General features: G+C 52.0%; 6 protein-coding genes across 6 annotated transcripts; 4 read left to right on the forward strand and 2 right to left on the reverse strand.

Moving 5' to 3' along the window:
• Window positions 1–1,799: 1,799 nt before the first annotated feature.
• Window positions 1,800–3,720, forward strand: PpBr36_04182 (uncharacterized protein; the record flags this gene model as incomplete). Its single annotated transcript, XM_029891346.1, has 2 exons — window positions 1,800–2,294; window positions 2,374–3,720. The coding sequence occupies 2 exons, from the start codon at window positions 1,800–1,802 to the stop codon at window positions 3,718–3,720; spliced, it is 1,842 nt and encodes a 613-aa protein (XP_029750264.1).
• Window positions 3,721–5,093: 1,373 nt separating this feature from the next.
• PpBr36_04183 (uncharacterized protein) lies at window positions 5,094–5,931 on the reverse strand (the record flags this gene model as incomplete). The annotated part of the gene is made up of 3 exons (XM_029891347.1): window positions 5,094–5,273; window positions 5,388–5,630; window positions 5,734–5,931. 3 exons carry the CDS (start codon window positions 5,929–5,931, stop codon window positions 5,094–5,096), a joined length of 621 nt encoding a protein of 206 aa, XP_029750263.1.
• Window positions 5,932–9,178: 3,247 nt separating this feature from the next.
• Window positions 9,179–11,221, forward strand: PpBr36_04184 (uncharacterized protein; the record flags this gene model as incomplete). Its single annotated transcript, XM_029891348.1, has 5 exons — window positions 9,179–9,530; window positions 9,625–9,760; window positions 9,883–10,018; window positions 10,121–11,025; window positions 11,128–11,221. The coding sequence occupies 5 exons, from the start codon at window positions 9,179–9,181 to the stop codon at window positions 11,219–11,221; spliced, it is 1,623 nt and encodes a 540-aa protein (XP_029750270.1).
• A 496-nt stretch (window positions 11,222–11,717) lies between these two features.
• PpBr36_04185 (uncharacterized protein) lies at window positions 11,718–14,912 on the reverse strand (the record flags this gene model as incomplete). Its single annotated transcript, XM_029891349.1, has 1 exon — window positions 11,718–14,912. One exon carries the CDS (start codon window positions 14,910–14,912, stop codon window positions 11,718–11,720), a length of 3,195 nt encoding a protein of 1,064 aa, XP_029750269.1.
• A 4,651-nt stretch (window positions 14,913–19,563) lies between these two features.
• PpBr36_04186 (uncharacterized protein) lies at window positions 19,564–20,861 on the forward strand (the record flags this gene model as incomplete). Its single annotated transcript, XM_029891350.1, has 3 exons — window positions 19,564–19,792; window positions 19,919–20,494; window positions 20,611–20,861. 3 exons carry the CDS (start codon window positions 19,564–19,566, stop codon window positions 20,859–20,861), a joined length of 1,056 nt encoding a protein of 351 aa, XP_029750268.1.
• Window positions 20,862–21,815: 954 nt separating this feature from the next.
• PpBr36_04187 (uncharacterized protein) lies at window positions 21,816–23,200 on the forward strand (the record flags this gene model as incomplete). The annotated part of the gene is made up of 4 exons (XM_029891351.1): window positions 21,816–21,938; window positions 22,016–22,115; window positions 22,198–23,035; window positions 23,113–23,200. 4 exons carry the CDS (start codon window positions 21,816–21,818, stop codon window positions 23,198–23,200), a joined length of 1,149 nt encoding a protein of 382 aa, XP_029750267.1.
• Between the last annotated feature and the right edge of the window lie 903 nt (window positions 23,201–24,103).

Consider the following 24,103-nt stretch of genomic DNA (forward strand, 5'->3'; position numbering starts at 1 on the left):
GACTATCTCAAGCCGTAAAGTGAAGTTGGGATAAGACAAGGCAGAAATGTTTTAAAGAAACAGGCGCAGGTTTATTCCAAATTGTAAATATTTTTCGGAAAAAAAAAAAAAAATAAAAAAAAATAAAAGAAGTTGAACGTGAAGCCAAACAATCGCCGTTGCCGCCGCCGCCGCCCTCTGTTTGTACAGACCCAAGTCAAAGTTGTGCTGTTTGCAAGATCCTCTGCCGAGATATTTGTGAAGGAATGACAGTTTCAGCGGTGCCATCTGTGTTGGCGATGTTTCACAGAAACATCAAGAAGAGAGCACTATGTTCAGCCACGTGCATGTAAAAATAAAATAAAAAAGAAACAAATAAAAAATTTGGGTGCTCACCAGCAAAGGGTTTTGTCCAATGTCAAGACCAATTGCCACCCAGTCTTTCCATTTTTTCTTTTCCTGGTATTTGTTCCAGCAGCTTGGTATGCTTACCGCGTATTTCGTTTTCCGGGCCCCTCATGTGAATACGGTTTAAGCTTCTCGATTCATTTTTTGTCATCATCACAAACTCTTTGCCGATTTGCTTACCAAGATTGGTTTGGCTTGCATAGTTTACATGGTAGGATTATTTACGTCTCTGCTCCCCCGCTAGCCAAGAATCGTTGAACAAAAAGCTTCGATTCCTTTGATTCTAGCCCTTTTCCCCTCCTGGCGCCGACCCTACCGTTTGAGCTGTGTTCCTGGCCGATGTTTCTGCTCTCTATATAGTAAAAGACAAAAAGCTTATTCGTGTCCTAGCCGACATACAAAATAAAAATTGGGACAGATAACTTCCCTATGGCGTGCGTCCAAGGGCCCTTGCATTAGCACAACTCTGATCCAAACCATGGGACGAGTTCAGGCCGACCAAAAAAAAAAAAAAAAGCCCGCAGTATCTGAGCTCCTGCAGCAGCTGTGGCAAGTGTCCAAGTTTCGAAAACGCGCTGCCATCCACAACATCAGAGCTATTTTTTCCCCTCGCCTTCTTCCCATTGATGTCTGGGCTGTCTCATCGAGGTTACCAGTGGAGCTCATCCTGACCATCGGGTCGGCGAAACCAAAACTTTTAAGCTCTCGGCTGTTGCTTTTCTTTTTTTTTTTTCAACGACGAAGGGACCAAGACTGGCGACCCAAGAAAAAAATCTGTAATTCTGTAACAAGTCATTCAAGCTTTGGCGGCCATGCAAATGTCAAAAGCTTGGGTCGGGATAATGACAGTTGATATCATCTGCCGATCTTCTCCGCCAATCAAGCATACAGAGAGCAGCCACCTTGGTTCTTGGTTTGGGGGAAGAGCGAGCCGAATGCTCGGTAAGGTACCTTGCCGTCCACCTGGGCGCTCACCTCCACTTCCCGTCTGTTGTTCCAAGGAAAAACGTGTCCGGGTTCTTTTGTACACATGTCCGCAGTACGGGGAAAACCTACCGTTAGACTTACGGGTCAGGGGCCTAGTGCCGTTCTCGGGGCATGCGGTTTTTAGACGAACTGGCCGGTTGGGGTTTTTTTTTTTAAAAACGTTTGCTGTCCGTCCTCAAGATTTGATCTACAGTTTGTCCCGGCAGTCCTTTTTAACTCCAGGAGTCTAATATCGTCTTGGTCATATTCCCTTTGTGCTAGTTGTTGAATTTTCTTTTGTGGCGGCCTGATGAGCAGCTACCTCTAATCACAGATCGTAAAGGTGTCGAGGCTCCCTTTGGGACCGAGTCAGTGAAGCCCATCACACTGAGCCTTGAGAATACGACGCCCAACCCAGTCTTTTTTTTTTCTCTCCCACGGCAGCAATGTCCGACAGCAACAGGAATGGCTCCGTCCAGCAGCAAACAGAACGGCCAGCAGAGCAGTCAAGTAGCTTGTTCCTGATTACGTCAGACGGCCGCACGCTCAGCCTTCCGATAGCAAGCCCGTCGCCCAGAGACCCGCTCAACTGGTCGCTCCGATGCCGTTTCATGATCTTCTTTTCCCTGGCCATCATGGGCGGGATAGCAGTCACGATGCTGAACGCTCCGTCCCTGTTGAGAACGGCAATGGGGCGGGAATTCGGCGAGAGAAGGATGGAGCAGTTCGACGCTGCCACGGCGCTTCCCGACGTCATGTACGGAGTCGGCGTCATCGTCTGGGCACCTCTCTGCGTCGGGATGGGGAGGCGTCCAGTGCTCGTCTTTAATGCCGTGATCTTGCTCCTCGGACTTATTTTGGCTTGGAAAGCGACCGTGGTTCCAATGTTGATGGCCGGCATTGCGCTGCAGGGGCTCGCTGCCGGGGCCATCCCGACTGCTGTAAGTCCCATGCGCTTTTTTCCTTTTATTTCGCCCCTCAGACCATCTCTATTGGACATGACTTAACCATCTTCTCAAGGGTCTGCTCATGGCTATCGATGTAACCTATATCCACCAGAGGCCCTTCTCCATCGCGCTCCTGTGGACGGTCGGCCGCGGCACGACGTTTCTGGTACTGGCCTGCGCCCCTCAGGTCTTGGATCTGGAGCGCCAGTGGCGGGCGTTCTACTTCATCGCAATGTGCTGGGCCATCGCGGCTCTGCTCCTGGTCTACTTTCTGTGCCCCGAGACCTACTTCTTCCGGCCGCCCGTGGCGTTTGACGGGAGGATCCTGGTGCAGACCGGGCACGAGAGGGTCAGGATCTACGACGACTGGTCGCAGGTCCCAGGCGCCGGCGCCCACGAGAGCAGGCCCCTGCCGCCGCTGCCCATGGCGCTCCAGCCGCTCGAGCTGCCGCCACTGCCCCTCATGGACATGAGTCCGAGCAGGCCCCCCGGCACGGCAGAGGACAAATCGAAAGGCCTGACCACGTCCACCACGGTAGTCCGGTCCTACGAGCCCAGCCTCTTCTCGTACCCGACCGTCAGCACCAGCGCCAGCAGCCGGCGCGCGGAAAAGTTCCGCGGCAGGTTCAGGCGCATCCCGGGCCTGCCGAGAGTGAAGCGGGCGCAGCGGGCGTCGTGGCGCGGGGCCGTGGCCGTGCCGATCCAGATGGTGCTCTGCCTCGTCAACCCGCTCGTGTTCTGGGTCATCATGCACAAGACGGCCAGCTTCCTGGGAACCATTGTGATCCGGCAGGCGCTGCCCAAGGTCCTGCACTCGGCGCCGTACAGCATGTCGCCCGCGACGGCCGGCTACGTCGACTTTGCCGCCGCGCTGGGCTGCTTCCTGTCCATGCCGCTGACCTACATCACGACGAACCGCATGGTGCACCGCCTGACGTGGCGCAACAAGGGCGTGCGGCGCGCCGCCTACTACCTCCCGGGCTTCGTGCTGCCCGTCACGGCCGGCTTCCTGGCGAACCTGCTGTTCGGCCTGTCGGCGGCCCCGCCCGGTTCGCCCGACTACGTGGGCACCTTCCATCACTGGACCGTCGTGTCGACCGCCTGGATGCTGACCCAGGTCGCCTTCACGGGCGAGTCCATCGTGTCGACGCTGTGGGTGACCGAAGCGTTCCCTCAGTGGGCGGCGGGCGCCCTGGCCGCCATCTCGGGGCTCAATTTCATGTTCGCCGTCGGCATCAACACCGCCGTGCCCAGGTGGCTGGAGAGTCAGGGCCAGCTCATGATGAACCTCGAGATCGCCGTCGCCATCCTCGTGGCCGGCGGCATGGGCATCCCCTTTGCCTTTTGGGGCAAGGGTGTGCAGCAGTACCTCCCCGGGAGGCACGCCGCCTTCATGGGGGGTGCGCTGCGGCCTCAATAACAGACTTTCTGTGCGACTTCGAACTCGACTTTTTATTTTCCGTCTTTTTTCTTTTCTTTTCTGTAGACTACAATTCTTTTTTTTTCTCACTTGTATAATTGTATTAATATGCCGGATTTTTCTACCATTTGACTAGCGATCCCGGCGATTATGTCTCGCCTCCTTTTTTTATGGCATATATGATATCCCAGGAGTTGGTTTCGTGTTTCCCCGAGACATGGGCTTTGAAAAATCGCGGGCGATAACTGTATAGGGTGTTTTGAGCCAAGGTACCTAATGCGAAAGGTTGAAACTTGACGCCATGTGCACTTGGTTGCGGAATGCAAGTCATAGACATGACGTTTGCCTTTGAATGTATACAGTGGTTAGTGGTCACCAAATGCACCGTTGGACACTGGTTTTTTGTGGCCTTCATCTTGGCCATTTTGCGTTTTTGAGAAGGCATAAATAGTCTGGTGTAATGCAAAAAATTTACTCTAATCAGCTAGTCTAGTGCTCGGGATATCCTCAAGTAGCCCCAAAGCTGCAACTAATGCACTCCTTACCAGATTCTCTTATGGCTAGCGCCGATTCAAATCTTGATTTGACGCACACTCTGTCCTACCACCAAAGCGCAGATTCAAAACCACAAGCTTCCATCTGTATAAGTGATAAGCTTATACCCACCCACATGTTCAGACAAATTTGATCGTTTGTCAAAGTGCCAAAAGGACGTATTCTAAAACAGAAGCTCACAGAAAAAGAGCGTGAATTTTCAAATCGGAGTAAAACTAAAAGCATGTTGATTTTTGTATGCAGTAATTATAGTTAATGAGCGTCTGGCCCGTCCCCCTCGGCCGTCATGAGCCCTTCGCCAGCTCATATGTGTGCTGAAACAAAAAAAAAAAAATATACTAAAAAAAACATATTATGTGCCAAAATTCCTGAGCCGTAAAAAGCCCGTCATTGGTCGGTGAAGAATAGAAAACAAGCCAAAAGACAAATGAGACGTGTAGTTGGGAGGCTGTTGAAGGCGCCCGCAAACTACACAAAGCCAAACCACAAAAAGGGGAGAGGGTGAAGCTGGGGCGTTGTGAAGAGCTCCAAAGCCGCACAAGCCAAGCGACAAAAAAAAAAAAAAAACACAAGAGAGAGAGAGGAGGAGTTAGCTCCCAAACGCTGCCCCGGAACCGGCACATGGATCCCATGTCTGAAAAAAAAGAAAACTCGCAGCTCCATCCATCACTCGTGACCAATCATAAATACCAAAAACACCAACGAACCAACAACATCCGCAAAGAGTGACTGAGGGGTGGAAAAAAAACCGTCGTTTTCTTGTATCCATGGCGGCGCAGGGAAATAAGGTTTTTTTTTTGCTCGGTGCCGAGTTCCCTTTAAGCGCGGAGAGCGGCGCGGAAGGCGTCGCGGCGGCTGAGGCTGCGCTTCTTGCTGATACCGGCATTGCCAGAGTAGGCGGCGATGGCGGTCGAGAGGCTTTGCCCGAGGCTGCTGGCCTGAGACTGCAGATCGGTAGCGCGCGATCCGACCAGGTCAATGAGGCGAAAGGCAAGGGTCTGAACAGTGGGTGAGTGTCGGCTCTGTCAGTCTCGGAGAGAAGATGGAAAACAATATTTCAAAACAAAAAAAAAAGCAAAGGGGAGCCGGAATAGGCCATCAGTCCCACTCACGTCGAGAGCATTCTCAAGCTGTCGGAGAACAGCAGCCATGGGCGCGCCGATGAAGGGCAGAGTGTTCATGATGCCAGCCTTGGCGGTCAGGGTGTTGAGGAGAGTCTGTTGCACGCGGCTCAAATCGCGGAAAGCGTTGACGATGTTGCCGATCTCGGTTTCGGTCGGGGCGGCGATGCTCTGCATTTGAGCCTGGAACACAGTGGCCGTGCTGATAATGTCGGTCAAGCCGGTGATGACTTGCTGAAGCCACGGAAATCAGGCCGCATTAGCTTAAATCACTTCAAACCATTGGGAGGCGTGACTGGTACGCGAGATCAAGGGATGGAAAAAGGATGATTCTCACCGTCATTGGTCCCTGTCCCAGAAGCAGCTGGACCGCGTTGCTGAGGTTGATGGACTGCGCCGGGCCCTGCAGCGCCTGCGACTTTGTGGTGAGCGTCTGGATGTTGGTGACGACCTGGGCAGGGGTAGCCTGAGACATGACGACATCGCTGCAGACGGCCAGAGCGGCGACTGCGACCTTGAGCATGGAGAACTGCATTTTGGCTGATGAGGGTAGGGTCTGAAAGATCTTGATAGAAGTCGGAGGGTTAAAAAGGTTTGAGCGAGAGACTTTGAAGTTTAAATGAGAGACTGAAAATGTTTTAATGAGAGACTTGAAAGTTGAGCGAGTGTGATGCTGCTGGAGCTGGAGCTGAAGCTGGAATGATTGACTATGGTGAGGATGCTGATGAGAAGACAAAAAAAAAGAGAGAGATGAGAGGGAGAATATCAATGTCTTTTTATACACGAGAATTCAAAGCATCGGTATACCGCCATACTCAGGTTTTGTTCTGGAATATTGTCATGTTCAGGGCTCCTTCACGAATGTTTCGCCCAGGATGGTAGGCTTACAACTGCCAAGAGTGACACCTCCGCAAGCTAGCGCGAACTGCTGTTCAGCTCCGTGTATATATGGCGTTGTAAGTGGCGCTACGCCAGGTCCTAGTTCAAAAGGTGGAGGGGACCCTTGGACCCCTGCCAAGGCGAAACTACTTGTGGTCATGGTGAGAATGGCCATAGGGATTTCGGAAAATAGGATCTAGCACGCATGCAATTCTGAAAACTTCAAGCCAGGGTCTATAGATAGGATTTGAAGATATGCAGATATTACTGTTGGCAAGGATGGACAACTACAGGGGCGGCTCTTTGACGTTTTGTTTTCAACTCTGACGGCAAGATAACTACAGCTACCCCATATCTAAAAGCTAGGTCAAGTGTAAACTTTGATATCAAGGCTATTACATGATATTGAGAAGGAAGCGAAGGGTCTGTGTAGGGTAGGTACTTGGTTTATTAGATAACCCAAGGCACATTCGATTCCTTTATCCCGCCGCCAAGTTGCGCATCGCAGGGGTCCCATACAAGGGATCTTCTCTGCCTCAAACAGGGATGCCAGCCATGGGTCAGGCATTTCTGGCAAGTAGCCATATTTCTTTCTGTCCCTTCTTTGAACTACTGTAGATAACCACCCATACGATTGTAATAAGTAGAATGTGGCAGCACTACCCTGCAAGGGTAGGTAGGTAGCCAAAGGGCAAAAGTGGCCGCGGGGTCTAAGCTATTCAAAAGCACTGTGTACTGCGGGTTTAGGTGCATTTTAACAGTAGCATGTACTTGGAAAAGTAATCAACATGGCAACATCCGGCATCCGCGAGCAGCCTCAAGCACGTCTTGCCAAGCAAGCCGAGTAACACGGAACCTTGCAATAACTAAATAACTACCATTACTATACACGTACGTCAACCTCTAGAACAATGGTGGAGATGACATCAAACCCGCCAGACAGTCCATACGTAAAATCGTTCGCAGCCTCAAATCCGCCAAGCTAGAGCTGACAAAGCGCCACCGCCCCCACGAGACGCCCATGGAATACCATAACTTGATCCAATGAGGACGATGGACGGATGGACTTTTCCAGGCACCCAGTGTGGCAACCACGACCTCGTATGTTTGTGTAATAAAAAGAAAACCCAAAAACAAAACTAGGTTTTCTTGTTTTTCTGCCAGAGGGAAAAACACCATCCTTGTCGTTCAAAACGATCGAAGCGCCTTCCCTCGTCTCGTCCAGTCCAACCCACGCGTCGAACCAAACCGAGCTTGCCGATCCGTGAATTTGGACAAAACAAAAGTACTTTTGTAACCTTACTCCCGGGACCCTGTGTGACATGCCCAACAGGACTTTTTTTTCCCCCGTTTGAGAAGCTTTGGCCGAACGTGCACAGACCCAGATGCTGTCGACAAGAATAATAAAAAAACGGCCAGACCGGGCTAGAAATAAAATACGGCAAGTTTTCAGGAACGAAGCCTATGGCACGCGCTAGGTACATGGCGCTACCCGCAACTGTATTCCATGAAGCACCGACGTTCCGGTCATTGTACCTTTTTTTTTTTTTTTGTATGAGTCTTGTGCGATCTAAAGTTGGAATGTTTGACTCCAGATCCTGGCGTCTTTACTAGAGAAAAACAGACAGCAGGACAGCTCACTGGAAACAAGACAAAAGCTTCGGACGCCCCGAATATTCAATTGTCTGGGAAAGAAAAAATAAACTGCGCTTTTGTGGAGCCTCGGGTGTTGTTTTTCAAAACCGTATTGTGTTTTTAGTGCGTTTCTGGGGGCACAACGTTGCGCCAAGGGGAGGATTTTCTCTTGGGGTGGGGGGCTCCAAGGAACTGTTGAAGAAAGGGGATGTTCCCACCCATGCAAGGAATTTAAAGAAGCAAAGAGGTCTGTTCCCCCCTTTGATGACAAGAGCCTCATCACGGGCAATGAGGCTGCAATAAGCTTGGATCACCCATGAGAATTAGTCTAGAATAGTCTCTATTCTATGGAATGGAGCTAGAATTGACCATTTTGGCTCAATCTAAGCAACCCTAATCCGACCGATAAACAAATGCCATGATTCTGCAGCTAGACTAGATTCGATACCACGTGGTTACATCCTACAATGAATGCAGTCTCCCGCGATTTCCATCTGCGGGGGCCTCGGTACAAGTTGCATTTCCCCGCACAACTAACTGCCAGACCGACCGTGGGGATCAACCAATATTCTTCCGGTATCGCAAAACTCAATGGTGTTCCTCCAAACTGCGGTCAAGATTCTTGCCCCCTTTCACCAGGACTGTGTGCTTTTGAGCAGGAAAAAAGCTTTGCCCCGGTCATGTTCCATGGCCCCTGCATGCCATGTCAATGTTAAATCAACAACAAGGCGTCAAGTCGTCCCATCCCCAGGAACGGCAACATTGCGATTGGAGGTTCAACACACCCCCACAAATGCATGCTTTTTGTCTTGACCAATTTCCATCTCGTGTTCGGAGTAAACGAACCCTCGAGAGAGAGAAAAAAAACTGCAATCGAGCGCGAAAAACCATCACGGGGAGGATCTGCAGTTGCATCCGGTCCCGCACACTAAAATGTTGAGTCCCGAGGCGCGCCCCAATGCAGCAGATGAGGGGTTGGCTTACTGTATTTGGTGCTTGGTCTTCGTGATCCCACACTTCATATTTTCTTTTTTTTTTTCTTTTTTTTTTTTTCCTAGAACAAGGTAAAAACAATCTCCGGCACGGACTTCTTTTCTGGGTCTTGATTGTTTAATTTCTTTTTTCTTATCTTTGTCTGATTTCTTTTCTGCCGTTGTGTCCATGATACCGTAATGCCTCGTCAGCACTTGTCATTCCCCGGCTCAACCTAATCCGCGACCTGTGGTGGAGAGTGAGAGAAAAAGAAAAAAAAAAAAAAGGTCCAACGGATGTCTTTCCCGAGGAACATGTGGCTGCTTTCTCTGCTCGCGGGGGCGACACTCGCTCAAGCAGCCACCGCCTCCGACTTTGCGGCCAAGTGCCAGGCGTTTCAGCCGGAGCGCCTCGTGAAAAACTCGACCCGCACGCGACTCGAGTACGTCGCCAGTGGGACGACGATCCAACTAGACGACAACGTGCCCTCGTGTGGCCGGACCAGCCAGGTCGTCGACACAAATATCTGTCGGATCGCGCTCCAGATCCCCACGAGCAACCGCTCGAGTCTGAGTTTTGAGCTCTGGCTTCCCGAGCGGTGGGATGGGAAGCGCTACGTCGCGACCGGGAATGGCGGCGTCGATGGCTGTAAGTTACCTGCCTTGGGTGCTCGTTTGGTCCAGGCTGGTCTCAACTTCAGCAGAACGACGAGCAAGCTGACTGAGTAACTCGTAAAAAAAAGGCATCAAGTACGAAGACATTGCCTATGGGGTCAAGAATGGCTTCGCCGCCATGGGCACAAACAACGGTCACAATGGGACCACGGGGGTAGACTTTCTCAACAATGAAGATGTAGTGGTGGACTTTTCATACCGAGCGTAGGTTTCTCATGTCTTTACTATCCCTAATTCTCCTACTCTCCATCCATCCCACACGCTCTATCCAACTTTCCCTCACGTGACTCCCTTGTAACTAACCACCCTCTCCTGCAATCATACAGCCTCCATACCGGCACCGTTTCCGCCAAGATCCTCATCCAGGAGTTCTACAGCTCCCCGCCCGCAAAGTCGTACTACATCGGCTGCTCACTAGGCGGGAGGCAGGGAATCAGCGCGGCAGAGCGCTTCCCAGAAGACGTAAGTCAACCCACCGCCCCCCCTCCTCACTTTCACCATCCAACACCTCCAACTTACCACTAACCCAAACGGGATTTCACACTTTTTCCACCAAAAAAAAAGTACGATGGGATCCTTGCCGGCGCCCCAGCCGTAGACTTCAATCACCTCTACTCCCTGCGCGCCCGCATGTTCACCATCACCGGCTCCCCGGGCTCGCCAGACTACATTTCTGCCTCGACCTGGAGCGGCCTGATCCACGACGAAGTCCTCTCGCAGTGCGACGGCCTCGACGGCGTCGCCGACGGCATCATTGAGATCGCCAACAAGTGCCACTTTGACCCGACCACGCTCCTCTGCCGAGCCGACCAGGCCGACCAGGCCGGCCAGGCCTGTCTCTCGCAGGCGCAAGTCGCCCAGGTCCAGACCGTCTACGCCCCGTACACCTACGCCAACGGGACGCTCCTGTGGCCGCGCATGAACCCGGGCGCCGAGATCCTCGCCTCGGCCGGCCTGCTCGCGGGCCGGCCCTTCTCCCCCTCGGTCGAGTGGTTCCGGTACGCGGTGCTCTCGGACCCGGCCTGGGACCCGGCGACCTACGACCTGGCCGACGCCGAAGCCGCCGAGACCTCCAACCCGGGCGGGATCAGGACGTTCCCCGAGTCGCTGCCGGCGTTCAAGGCCCGCGGCGGCCGCATCGTGGCCTACCACGGCGAGCAGGACCAGCAGATCTGGTCCTCCAACTCGGAGCGCTTCTACGACCGCCTGGCCGCCGCCGACCCTGGTCTGGACTCGTACCTGCGCTTCTTCCGCATCTCGGGCATGAATCACTGTGCCGGCGGTCCCGGCGCTTGGATGTTTGGCCAGGGGGGCTCGTCCGCCTCGATCCCCTTTGAGCCCGAGCGCAACGCCTTTGCCGCTCTGGTGGCCTGGGTCGAGAAGGGCCAGGCTCCAGAGGCCATCACGGGAACAAAGCTTGTCAACGACAGCGTGGACCAGGGGATCGACTTTCAGAGGAGCCACTGCCGGTAGGTCACTCACAGCCCTCNNNNAAAAAAAAAAAAAAAAAAAAGAAAAAGACATGTATACCACGTGTTTTCGGCGCCAGTTGCTAACCCTCGTTTCGAAAGCTATCCCCTCGAACAAACTTACATCTCTGGGCCGTCCAAGCAGCCGGCGAGCTGGCAATGTCTGCCACCGAGCAAGTCTCCCAGTGAAATATAGATTAATCGCTCCTCGGAGCTCTCGGAAAACCTGCATGTAAGCTAACGTCACGCGCCTTGAAGTTTGCCCAAGTCATCACGATTTATTCCTGCGATGGTTGTAGACATGCCCAAGAAAGCGTCTTTAACTATTTCAAAAGTACAAAAGAATATCAATACATCTTGTACATAATCATGCATCTGCGAATGGCTGCCTCTCAGGCCACTCTGACGAATGACGATTTGGATTAACAAGCGACAAGTCTAATTGATGCAATATCAAACTCCCCCTGGCTTTCGCACAGTAATTTGCAAGTCCAAGAATACGGACAAAATATTCAAGAACTAAGCCAAAGTAAACGTCATGACTACATTTCCGGAACAAGGTCCCTAGACATCAGCATGGGAGTCTGACCAGCTGTTTGTTCACTGCTTCAGGCTCATACCAATTTCTTCAACTCCAAGTTGAAACCATTTTTGAGATCCAAAGTCTTTCTGACTGTGCCATACCTGTGTTTTCACCTCAGTCCGACATGGCCTTTCTCAACAATGAACCGAACAGGCTGTTTGATCCTTCCTTTGGCCACCCCTTTCGGCAGCACAACCGGTCTTAGTACGGGCCCAAACCCAGCACCTGGTGGAGTATACATGCCGGGCCGCCTGCCAGGATGCCAAGTAGCTGCGCGTGGGGAGCCTCCTGCGACCGAGGGACCAACACTTTCGGGCGCCGAGAAGGAACCCCGTGCCGAACGTTGCGGGGGAGGCAGGCCAGGGCCCATATACCCCTGGTAACTCGAATTGCGCACCATTGCGCCCTGGTGTAGATGAGGAAAGGTCATCTCGTCTGGACTTTGGGTATACCTCAAAGCACGGCTTCCCCTGTCATCGAATCCCCATCGCTCGACACCCCCGCCATTCAGCCACCCGGCAAGGTTCTTACACTGACTGACGTCGAGCCAGCGGAGGCGTCCGCAACCTTCCAGTACGTTTTCAACGCCCATGCCGGTTACACGAACGCATCCCCTGACGCTGATACCCTCGAGTTCGTTGAGGTGAAGTGCGATGCAGCCCAGGCTGGCGTCTGACACGGCGCTTCCGCAAAACGCCAGCCGGAGCTCCCGAAGCTGCGGCAGGCCTAGGGCGACCACTTCAGTTGCCGTATCGGACAGGGCGCAGCAGAATGAAAGGTCCAAATGAGTGAGGTTTTTGGCGGCTGTGACCAGGGCCACTATGGCATTGTCCGACAAGTATGTGCAATCAGCCAAACTCAGGCGACTCAAAACATTCAAACGATGGTCTGCCCAGGCCTGGAAACCATGATCAGTGATTGAAGTGCATCGCGTCAATGAGAGCGACTCGAGTCGATTCGACGCGTGCGCAGCGAGATGCGCCATGGACCTGTCAGTGATGTGTTTGCAGTAGCTGAGATCAAGCTTGCGGAGCTTCGGGCACCCGATAACCGTCCCAGGAGGAGGCATGTTAGGTGGCGGCTGGTTTTGTGTGTGCGCCTGCTTGGCAGATCGCGACCTCGAAACGACAGCTTTGCCACCAGGCCCTATCGTAGTGTTCGCCGTCGGCGAAGGGGGATGTGGGACCACCCAACCGACTACCCTCGCCAGCAAGTTGTCGCCAACTTTGCGGCAGTTACTCCAGTCTATTTCCTCAAGTTCCTTGGCATTATCACTCATCTCCAGGATCTGGCCAGCCGAAACCTCCCAGACTGACTTCATGCGCCAGGTCTTTACGTTTCGGCCGCAACTCTTCCATAGTGCTTGAAAGCCCTCATCAGAAAGATGAAAGCAGTTGCTGATGTCGATAGACAGGGGTCTAGGCCCGATGAAAGGTGCCAGAACATTGATGATGCACCAGTCGTTTATTCTCCGGCTGTATTGTGCCAGGTTCACGTGTGTGCAGAGTCTCGATGACGTCGTCAAGACCTCTTTCCAGTGGCGACTGACGGCACGAAGTCGAAGGAGCTCGAGAAGATCTAAATGTTCAAATATCGAGATTAGGATACCGTCTGGAAGGGAGCCGTCGCCGCGATCTTCTGATGCCCCGCTTAGCTCACGAGGTATCGTCCGAGCCTTTTTGAAGGGAACGTGCTCTTCGTCATCCGGGGGCGGCGGTGTAGGGAATGAGAATGGCTTTAGAGGGCTGGAGTCAACAACCATGTGGTTCTTGACTCCATCGGAGTTTGCAGGTGACGACGGTTCTGTCTGCGGGGTGGGAGGCGCCAATGAATTTCTGCGACGGTTCCGCATGTTCTCCATGTCCACACTGAGATATGGGTCTGGATCTGTCGGTTGATGAGTCTCAGTTTCATGCTTGCTGGGTGACGTAGGTTTCGATGGTGTTGTGAAGGTTACTTGAGGCAACAGCTGTTTTGTGGGAGTTCTGGGTGGGCCTTGTGTTTCGGCGTCATCATTTCCCGCGTCTTCCATCTCGACGTCTTCCTCCTCCTTCTTCTGCTGTTGATATCGCATACGGGCCGTCTCTTCAACCTGTAGCTTCAACTCTGGTGGGCAGCGTCTCCACAACTCCTCCAGTGCCTGACCGCTTATCACCAAGCATTCCACCGTCGTGATTGACCTCACTGTGGCCGTGCGTCCCGGAGACAGTCCAAGACTGGCAACCTCGCCAAAGTACTGTCCTTGGTGAAGTCTGGGTCTAACGTATGAAGTCCGTGTCGCCCTTCGAGTGGTTGGTCCGGCCGCGTCCTCATGAATGACCTCGGCTTCACCACGAACGACAAAGTATATCTCGTTTCCTTGGCTACCTTGCTGTATGATATCGGTGAATGGTGGGAAGGATTTCGGTATCGCACTCAGCCCCAGGAAGTGAAGGATGTCGGACGGAAGGGCCGAAAAGAGCGGCAGCTCTGTGAGAGTCTTCCGAACGTTGACGTATCCGCTGCCTAGGGCGCTGCCACCCACTGCTGGGTCTTCAATGATACCGGGACTAGGTGACTTGCGCTTCTTCCTGTTCACTACAAATCGTTCTGCGATGCTCCCAGTCTCGCCCGTAGCTACCTCTCCAGGCGCGGCCTCCCTGGCTTTGCTCTTGTCTATCAACTTGACATGGCCGCCTGCCCGCTCTTGTTGCTTCTTCTTGAGAATATTAAGGCGCTCTTGGGCTTCTTGTCGGATGGCCTGCTCCATGTCAGGAAAGCGGGGAAGTTCGGTTTGCAGGTCCTCCTTCTTGAGAACAACGAGCAAGCATTTCGAGCGAGCGATGATGGTCGCGGTGCGAGGCATGTCCATGAGTACGCCGATTTCACCAAAGAAAGCCCCTGGCTTGAGTTCCGCATAGACCGCCTCACCATCGCGCGACGTGACCGCCACCACACCTCGCACGAGCCAGTACATTGCTCTTGCCTCATCGCCTTCTGTCAGGATGTGGTCGTGGGGGGCGTGGACTTGTGGTCTGAGGTGCTTTCCTATAGCGGCGAGGAATTCATCGGGTGCGGACATGAATAGAGGGAAGGATCTAATTCGGTCGACAAGGTCAAGCGGCATATCCCGAATTGTCGAAGCAGTCAGAGGACTGGGCCGCATGGGTCGCGTGGGGTTCGTTTCGACATTGAATGACCTCAAAAGGGAAGAGGTTGACACCGGCTGGCCACCAGGGCCGTGTCCGGCATTGGCGACTTGTCCATGTTGATGAGACTGATGTACCCTATAGGCCGAGGGCGATGGTGACGTACGCCGTCGCATGACGGTCCCTCCCGTCGCGCTCAGGCGATGGACCGAATATTTGTCTTGCCGGCCAGGCCTTGGCTCGCGCAGAATGATACTCCAGACAGGTAGAACGGATTGTAACACGCAGTGACCCTCAAGATTGGTGGGTCCAGATACGGGATCAAGAACCGAACAAGTACAAGAAGGCGTATTAATCGGCTATTCGGAAGGTCTTGCCAGTGTGCAGGTAGCTGTCGTAGCTACAGTGGAACGGCACCAATGACCTGTAGGTCGACAGTTGACGGTTCGTGGCAAATTTGGTTTGCAGGCGGATTCAGGCAGAAGTATTCATGCTAAAACGAAGGAAGGCCACTGAGTTCGAGGTGCCGCGAAAACCACGAAGCTCTCGTCTGGCAAACGAGCGTTGTGCGTGATGTTTTTCGTGGACCTCTTCACCCTTGCACAGCTTGCGGCAAGGAAGGCGCGGCGTAATGATTGCACACAGGGAATTCGAGCAGAGCGCAGGTTTGGGAGTCGGTAGGATCGTCAAGGCAGTAGAAACAGTAGCCTGAATGAAGGTGGTTGAAGCTCGTGGTGACTGGCTATCGGTATGTTGTCGCGGGGTGTCGCTGGCGTGAGTCAACAGGTGGACATGTCGCAAGAGCTCGTGAAAAGTCGAATAGATCGAGGAGAGATGTCGCCAATCTGACAATTAAGGACCGCTCGGTCGGTTTCGTGGGACGTTCGAGATTGTTGAGCCGCCGCGGGAAAACTAGGGTGGTGGATTAGGGGACTAGGAGACTTGACGCATTTTGTGAGGTTGGGTTCAACATAACGAGACATGAGGTCTTTCTTTGGTCTAGAATTATTATCTTACAAGGTTCGATTCCACATGAAGCCACTTAGGCTGAAGATCAATATCGGTTCTTGGTAATGCAGAATCTGTTTGCTTGAGACAGTTAGGCAGGTAGGCAGGATACCTTAACCTTAGTTGAGCGAGGTAAGGGAGGAGTTGGCTGGCTTGGGGAAGTTGCGGGAAGGATGGAGCTGGCTACCCGAGCAAATGGATGGGCCACACAGAATCGGGAAGCTCCTTCCTAGCCTAGCGCAAGCCAATACACAACGAACCAGCCGAGCATTGCTCTAGTGGTGCCCTGTGCTCGAGTCGGGAAGGAGGTCCCTTGCTTGAGCAAAGCGGGGTTAAAGCCACCGAAATGAAACCCACTTGAACGGATGCCGGCGTGTAAAGATAGTATCATTCTATTTTTTTCTCACTTGCTTGGTTTTGATTCATGTAGCTTTTTGCTGTTTTGCTTACTCATTTTGCTTGGTGACCCTCATCTGCCAGGATAGCTTCTCAAGATGATGGGACCGAAAAAAAAGACAAAAACGACCAAAAAAAAAAAAAAAAAAAAAATCAGGGTCGTCGTGGCCTTGTATTCCCAACGTCGTATTGATGCAAACATGCACGCCAGACCTGCCTGTGCTAAGCAAGGTGCAGCGCAGCAATCAGTCAGACCGACAGACGGCAGCATCTGGCGGTGCACGGTTGTTTGGCTGTCCAAAACGTGGGGCGCTACGCTAAAAACCTGGGTGGTGGGCAACAATCCTAGTGCAAAATCTGCGACAGGGGAAAATCTCAAGGGTACACGCGCACAGTGGAAGATGCACTCCTGCGGCCGGTGTACCAGGGACCAGCCATCAGGTTCGCCCGCTCAAATCTTCAATGCATTGCCGAAGGGGAATTTTGGAGCTGGAGTTCGAGCAAGGTGGCGGGAAATTTTTGACCATTGGAGTGCTTCCTCATAACCTCATAATGGCTATAATATCAATTCGACGAGACACTATGGCTTAGCTTTAATTTGTCGGCAGTAATGATGGGCCTTAGTTTAAACATGTCATCTTGCCCAAAATGTACCATTGAAATCATCACAGCCGATCCGCATCGTTGGCACCATTTGATCAAGTCAATGCGTCCGTCAGTCACAGCTGGCGGGGCTCCCGCGCTGTCCCTCTTCACTCCACAAAGGGTGACTCTGCCACATCACAGACGTCACGGCTCCTGCGTTCATCAGGGGTGGCCTCTGCACGGAAAGCTTGCCTTTGGTTCTAGAAGATTTAAGCACGGATCACTGGGTGGCATAGCTCCCCTGGCTCAGAACGTTTGGTCTGGGAATCCTGAGAAAAATATCCCGACGTGCATGATTGGATTTTCCGAAGGCTGCCTGCACTGCACATCTGCCTGTACGTCACGAGAAGGCGCTTTCCGCCAACCGTACCATTCATGGCACCATTCGATCGACACATCAGACTCACACTGAGGTCAGGGCTCAGATGATGCTATCTTTTGGCATCAGCTCGCTTGTTTTACTTCTTAATCATTTTACCGTTTATAAGGAAGAGAGGGAAATTGATAAGAGAGCATAAATAATCGCCAAAGTGACAAAGATCCGTGCAACGAGTCAGTAGGCCCTAAATTGACGGACGAAACAAACGTCGACGCGGATATGCAAAGCGCAGAGCTCGAACCAAGAGCCTGCCATTACCATGTGCTGGCCCAGAGCCAAGCGGTTGCAGGTGTGTACACCATGAACAAGCAGTGGGATTAACCAACATGCAAGGCATTGGCAAACTTTTTTTTTTTCTTGAATACGCCAGCACCGTCTTCTAGTAAAACAAATGCATTAAACAAAACAAGACACAGTACACCCTCACAGAACGTTTGCGATCCTAACCTAGTAAACTGATATAAGCCACCCATAAGTCTCCTCTTAATCTCGTTTTCCCCATCTGCTTGACGTAGGCACCATGTTCGTCAGCCTGTCACATCAATCAGCTTCAGCCGATTTCTTTCGGCGATACCGATTGGTTCATCTTCAGACTGCCAGCGACAAAACCGTTGCTTCGTTCTTCCACCATTTGAGGCACTTCTGCCGCCATTTTCATGCATTGCCTGCATTCTAATTTGCTGATCGTGTTTCGTCCAAAGCCCTATTCGAGAAGCCTTCACGACTTGCATCATGCTCTTGTTCCCAAACACTACCTAGGTCTAGACCGCAACCTATATACCGTGAAGCTCGGCGGGCACGTGGAAAAGATAATAACACCCTGTGAGTTCTCAAAACTAACCAGTGGCCGGAAAGTTCCCAGAACCCACAGGGATCGGGCACAGCCAGACGCAGAGGCACTACGTTCATCGGTTTCCACAATGCTTGGATTACTAGTAGACGTGGTGTTATTATTACGTCAAGGTAACAGATGCCCTGGGTATGTGGAAGCATATCAGAGATTCTACCAAGGGCTCATCCTCTACCGTCACTCCATAAACTCCCCACTTTGAAGCGTACATGGTAATTCTGACATTTCCACTGTTACAGCAGAAGCTTGTCTCTGCTGATTCTCTACAGCATTTATTTATTTTATACTGTCCTTACTTGTGCATAAAGACCCTCTTCTCAATGTATAACCGAAAGAAATCACAGTTTCCTCCTGTCATGCAGCCCACACAACCCTCTTCCAGAGCTATCTATACGCACTGTCTTGGTCAAACAGGCATACCAATGGATGGTACACTTCTCGGTTGCGCAAAGTTTAAATCATGGTGCGTTCAGCACCTTGATCCGTTCCACACCCCTGATGGGAATATTTGGCACGCCATTCTTGATATGAGGCGTGAAAATCCCGTTTGCGCCTTGCACTGATAAACGCGACACGAAAGTTAGTTAACCTGCTCAGCCCCCAAGGCTTCAAACACTGTCCTGTGATTACGTACGCCAATGACTGATGCAGATTTAGGTTTGTGCTCTACTGCAGTTTTTTCCGCTTTTTTTTTTTTTTTTTTTTTTTTTTTTTTGTCACCGGCTTAACATCAATAGCTGAAAACGATGATGGACCCCCATGGCCGTTGGAGTAGGCTGTTTCTGCACCTCGCAATTAATTTGAAGCAAAAATTTACGCAATGCGTCTGTTAAAAAAAAAAAAAAAACGTTGTACGATCGGCCTGTTCGCCCGCCCTTGGGGTGTCATCGGTCCCTCATGACAATCCACGACCCTGAGTTGCAGGAGTTGTGGATAGTTTGTCGTTGGAATCTGTTCGAGTAAGTTACTGATGGCTGGGTGACGGAAACCGCCTCAGCCCAGCAATATATTCGTGACCATGACAAGCCTCAGTTGCCTTGTTACATTTACCACCGCAAGTCGTCGAATACCTCAATCTACAGTATCGATGCGGGGTTCACGGCTGCTGAATAAGCCCGCTTGCAGCTAAGCTATCTACCTACAGTAGCATCACCTGTCCAAGGATAACGCAAACGATCGCAGAATCTCACAAAAAGTCTCCATTTTCACAAAACTGTATACGATTTTTCCAACATAAAAGTTGCAATTCCGTTATTTGCAAATCAATTAGAAAGTTAGTATTAATAATAAATAGTAAACTTTTAACTGAAATGCTTATGAATTATATAATTGGTAAAACTTTGAAATAAACATGTTCAAAATGGAGCCTTTTGGTGAGAATTTGCGATCGTTGCGTTATTTTTGGACAGGCGCTGTACAGCAGGCCATATGCATTGATCTTAGCGCAATGCTAAATGATGGTAAAAAGCAAATACGTATACCGTATCGTGAGAAACCAGCAAAGACTCTGACTCGTCGTTGACTTTTCCAATTGAACGGCCGTCCAAACATGTCCTCGGGAAAGATCCCTATCATTGATTTTGGACTCTGGGTAGTGGGGACTTCCCAGGAGCGCGACCAGCTTGCCCGAGACCTATCGAGCGCTTGCCGCCATGTCGGCTTCGTCTATCTCGTCAACCACGGGATCGATCAGAACCTCTTGACTGAAGCTTTTGCATGGTCCAAAAAGTTCTTTGATCTTCCGATGGAGAAGAAGATGCTTGTACCGCATCCCCCTGGTATGGGATGTCTTGTTTTCTACAACTTTCTCTTGATGCTATAACTTTCGTTCAGACCACTTCTTTACAGTAATGATTACGCGTTGACAATTCTGCCTTTGAAAAAAAAAACTCCTACTTCAACAGGCTTTCTCATCCACAGGGGCTACTCATGGCCCGGCCTGGAAAAGGTCTCCCAGCAAGAAGACCTGGCCGACTCGGCAGCGGCGACCGCCAATATCCGCGCCGTCCCGGACGTCAAGGAGAGCTTTGAGATGGGCAGTGAAGAGCTCGCAGAGCAGCCAAACGTGTGGCCACCCGAGGCCGACGCCCTCTCGGAGCTCTCGGGCTTCCGGGCGTTCATGACCCGCTTCTACAAGGAATGTGCCGGCTTGTCCCTCGAGGTGATCCGCGCCCTGGCGTCGGGAATCCAACTGTCGCAGTCCGAAGAGGCGCACCTCGTGGCCTCGCACGCAGGTTCCCTGAACAACCAGCTGCGTCTCTTGCACTACCCTCCCGTCTCTGGGGCGTCGCTCCGTCGCGGCGAGGTTGCGCGCATGCCGGCGCATTCGGACTGGGGCACCGTCACGCTCCTGTTCCAGGACAGGGCCGGCGGCCTTCAGGTTGAAGATCCGGGGTCGCCGGGCTGCTTTGTGGATGCACCGCCGGTTGATGGTGCCGTCGTGGTCAATGTTGGGGATGCACTGATGCGGTGGACGAACGGTAAGACGTTCTGTTCTTTTCTTTTTGTTTGCTTTTTCAACTGCCGCATTACGGTGTATTGATGCTTGATTCCAAGTGATGCGGGGGTATTTGCTAACTATGTTTGTGCCGTTCAGGCTATTTGAAGTCCACTCTGCATCGTGTCGGCATCCCGCCACACTACTCCCAGGCTACAGAGCCACAAGACAAGCAAACTGGCCGAGGGGATTTGACCCCATCTCGCTACTCTATCCCTTACTTTGTCAGCCCGAATCCCGACGCAGTTGTTGATTGCTTTGCTTCCTGCGTGACCGAGGACAGGCCGCAAGGATATGAGAGAATCATCTACGAGGATTACAGAAAAATGCGGGCGAGTACGCAGTACTAATGAAGTAACCCCATTCACGGAAGAGTGTGCGGTCGGGTGCTTCAGCGTGTAGCTATTTGGCCTTGTGTATACCACCCGCCCCTAAATGGCTTCAATGTCGGGTATAGATGGTGGTCAGACTTGTGCCTTTGGTGCTTACTGATGCAGTGGAAAAAAAAAACTTGATTAGCATCCTCTCCTTACCTTCTTATGTATTGCATGGACTAAAGAAGCTCAAGGAAACCGGTTTCGCCTTGCATAGTCCAGTACAGGAGTGAGAAGCCAAGGCGGGCCTCGACCATCCATAGCCCTATTGAGCAAGATCAACCTCACGTTCTTCATGCTTGCAACAAGCTTAGGCATATATCGTCTGACCCAGCAAGACCCCTTGCCCAGAAAACAAGACGAGCTACCCCACAGATAGCCGACAAATACTACTATAAAGCCCGTCAATCAACTGTTCCTGCAGAGATCACTTGGAGGGATTTGTAGCCAAGCTGGCTGGGCAGTACGGAAGGGGTTTGAAGCTCGGTACCATCAAAATCAGGCTGATATGCACATCAATTTAAAGCGTCCCAGCCAGTGGGGCCCCCGCGACGGGAAGCTGCCTCCGCAAACAGGGTTGAAGTCCAGAATCGATTGCCATGTCGGGAATACTTACAGCACCGAACTCTTACAAATATGGGTCAGGGTGGGAGGAGGTCTATTGGGCGGGGATGAGGAATGTGTCACTCGGGATTGTTGGCAGACGGTACAGAATGGTCAGCCATGAGCGAAGACGATGAGGGATAGAGGCACGAATGATATATTAAGGGTCGCAACGCTCCAACATGTCTCCCGCTGTCATTTGTACCGGTCCATCTAGGGACATTTTGGGACAATTAACGCACATTCGCTCGAGCCTTTTTCTCGGGACCAAGATCAGCAGCAGACAGCTCATTGCTTGGGTTCGCTTCCAGTGGCTAAAAACCAGCAATGTGGAATTTATTGGTAATCATTTCCTCTTTGGCCAGCGCGGCCTTTGTTGCTAGCCAATGTGTGCCTACACCAGGCAAGGATGGTCGGTATACTATCGAGTCGGATGGCATCAAGGCGCAGGTCAGTCAGAAACCAAGACAGCATGTTGGATGCCGGGGATGATGCAATCGAAAATATAACTGACAACCTGCTGGCAGTTTATTCCCTATGGAGCCACGCTTACCAACCTGTGGGTAAAAGATAAGGACGGTGAGGATGTGGATATAGTGTTGGGATATGACAATGCATCCTACTACCGTAAGCAGATTCCTGAAAGCTTCCCAAGACCAGGGAGGAAGTTTCGGTGCGCTTATTCCATAATCTCACACTATAAATGCAGCTGTCGACCCAAGCCATCCCGTTCTCAACGCCATCCCCGGCCGCTACGTCAATCGGATCGGCAAGGCGACGTACAGCATTGACGGCGAGATGTTCAACACGGAAAAGAACGACGGCGAAAACACACTACACAGCGGCACCAACAACTGGTCCTTTCGCTTCTGGAACGTGACGCGCGTGACTGCGACCTCCATCACTTTCGGGATCGTCGACAAATCCAACTCTTCACAGGGCATGCCGGGTGACGTCCAAGCGCAGGTGGAATACAGCGTCGAGGGTGGCACCTGGAACATCAGCATGGAGGCGACGGCTCCTGATGCCAAAACGCCACTCATGCTGACGCAGCACACCTACTTCAACCTGGACGCGTACCGCGACCCGACCGGGCCCAAGGTCTGGAACCACACACTCCATGTCCCCTTCTCGAGCAGATATCTCGAGAACGACGATGGGGCGCTGCCGACCGGCCGCATCCTCACGGCGGCGCCGGGGAGCATCAACGACTTTGCGTCCGAGCCGGACATCCTCTTGGGCCACGCGAGGGACGACCCGGCCTTTCCTGGCAACTGCGGCGCCGGCGGCCAGTGTGAGGGCTATAATGGTTTCTGGCTGATCGACGACGCGCCCGAGGGGGCCGTGGTTGCTACCCTAGCCAGCGAGTTCTCGGGCATTAAGGCGGAGCTGCGGACCGACCAGCTCGGAATTCAGATCTACACTTGCAATTGGTTCGACGGCACCAGTCCGCTCAAGTCGACCCAAGGGACCGACGAGGTCAGAACGGTGGGCAGGAGCTCCTGCATCGCCATCGAGGTGCACGACTACACCGATGGAATTAACCAGTGAGTCTTTGAAGGAGAATCCTACCAGGTCTAGATTAGTTTCTGCTCATGGACATGCTGACAAGCTTTCTTCTCAGTCCTGAATGGGGTCGAAAAGAGGCGCAGATCACTGGCCCTGGGGAGAAATATACTTGGGAGTCATCGTGGACCTTTTCGACGCTCTGAAGGGGTCAGTCCGGTTGACTTTGCACAAAGTTTGACGGGTGGTTTTTGTGGCTTTCCGCAGGTTTTGATGGTACCTTTGGCCAGTCTTTTTTTTTTTTTCTTCGAAAATTGCATCATGTCAAACCACTTCCACTGGTGCTCTTCTGAACCATCGCAAGAAACCAGCAAATTGTGTCTAAAAAACGACTGATCTTAGCATTCTTATGTCTCCGAATATCCTCATCTTGCAGGTTGGCGACCGCATGCGATAGCAAGCGATTCGCACTTGGCTCTTGGGTCTCGATTTATCCTGTGGCTAGCAAATAGCCAGCCATTCGAGGCGCAAGTTAGCGTGTGAGATTGATCCTAACTTGGCTACTGCAGCACGACAGCAAATTTATGAGGTAGCTGTCCAAGCCCTGTACCAACAAAGCCGCCCCGCTAGATGCGCTGCGCAGCTTCGATCATACCCTTACCTCTATGCCTTACGACATTAGGCATGGCGTGCAGAGGTACTGTAACCGACTTCTGTCAACGTGTTCGCAACCCAGTACACCTCGATGCCAAGTGCACGGCAATGAATTCGTCGAAATCAAGGAAAAGATGGAAATGCTCATTCCTTTTCAACTCCATGTACTCCGACCTCTCCCACAAGAGATTCTGAACGTGAGAGGACGAGCCGCTGCAGGTACCACACGGTGGCGGCTTTCATGCTCTACGAGTTCCGATTCCTTGCCACGGCTTTACGGGCCTGTACTCGCAAGGTCTTGGACGAGTCCTTCCACAAAGGGAACAGTAGAAAGCAGTACTCTGTACTAGAGGGTGGCGGATGAATGTTGACTGAATAGAGAGCATGGCAAATTTATTTTTATGCGTTTACATGTGGAAACAGCACAGAATACTCAAAAAAAGAGAGAAAGAGAA

Source organism: Pyricularia pennisetigena, chromosome 6 (genome assembly GCF_004337985.1).
Source record: "Pyricularia pennisetigena strain Br36 chromosome 6, whole genome shotgun sequence".
Taxonomy (NCBI): domain Eukaryota; kingdom Fungi; phylum Ascomycota; class Sordariomycetes; order Magnaporthales; family Pyriculariaceae; genus Pyricularia; species Pyricularia pennisetigena.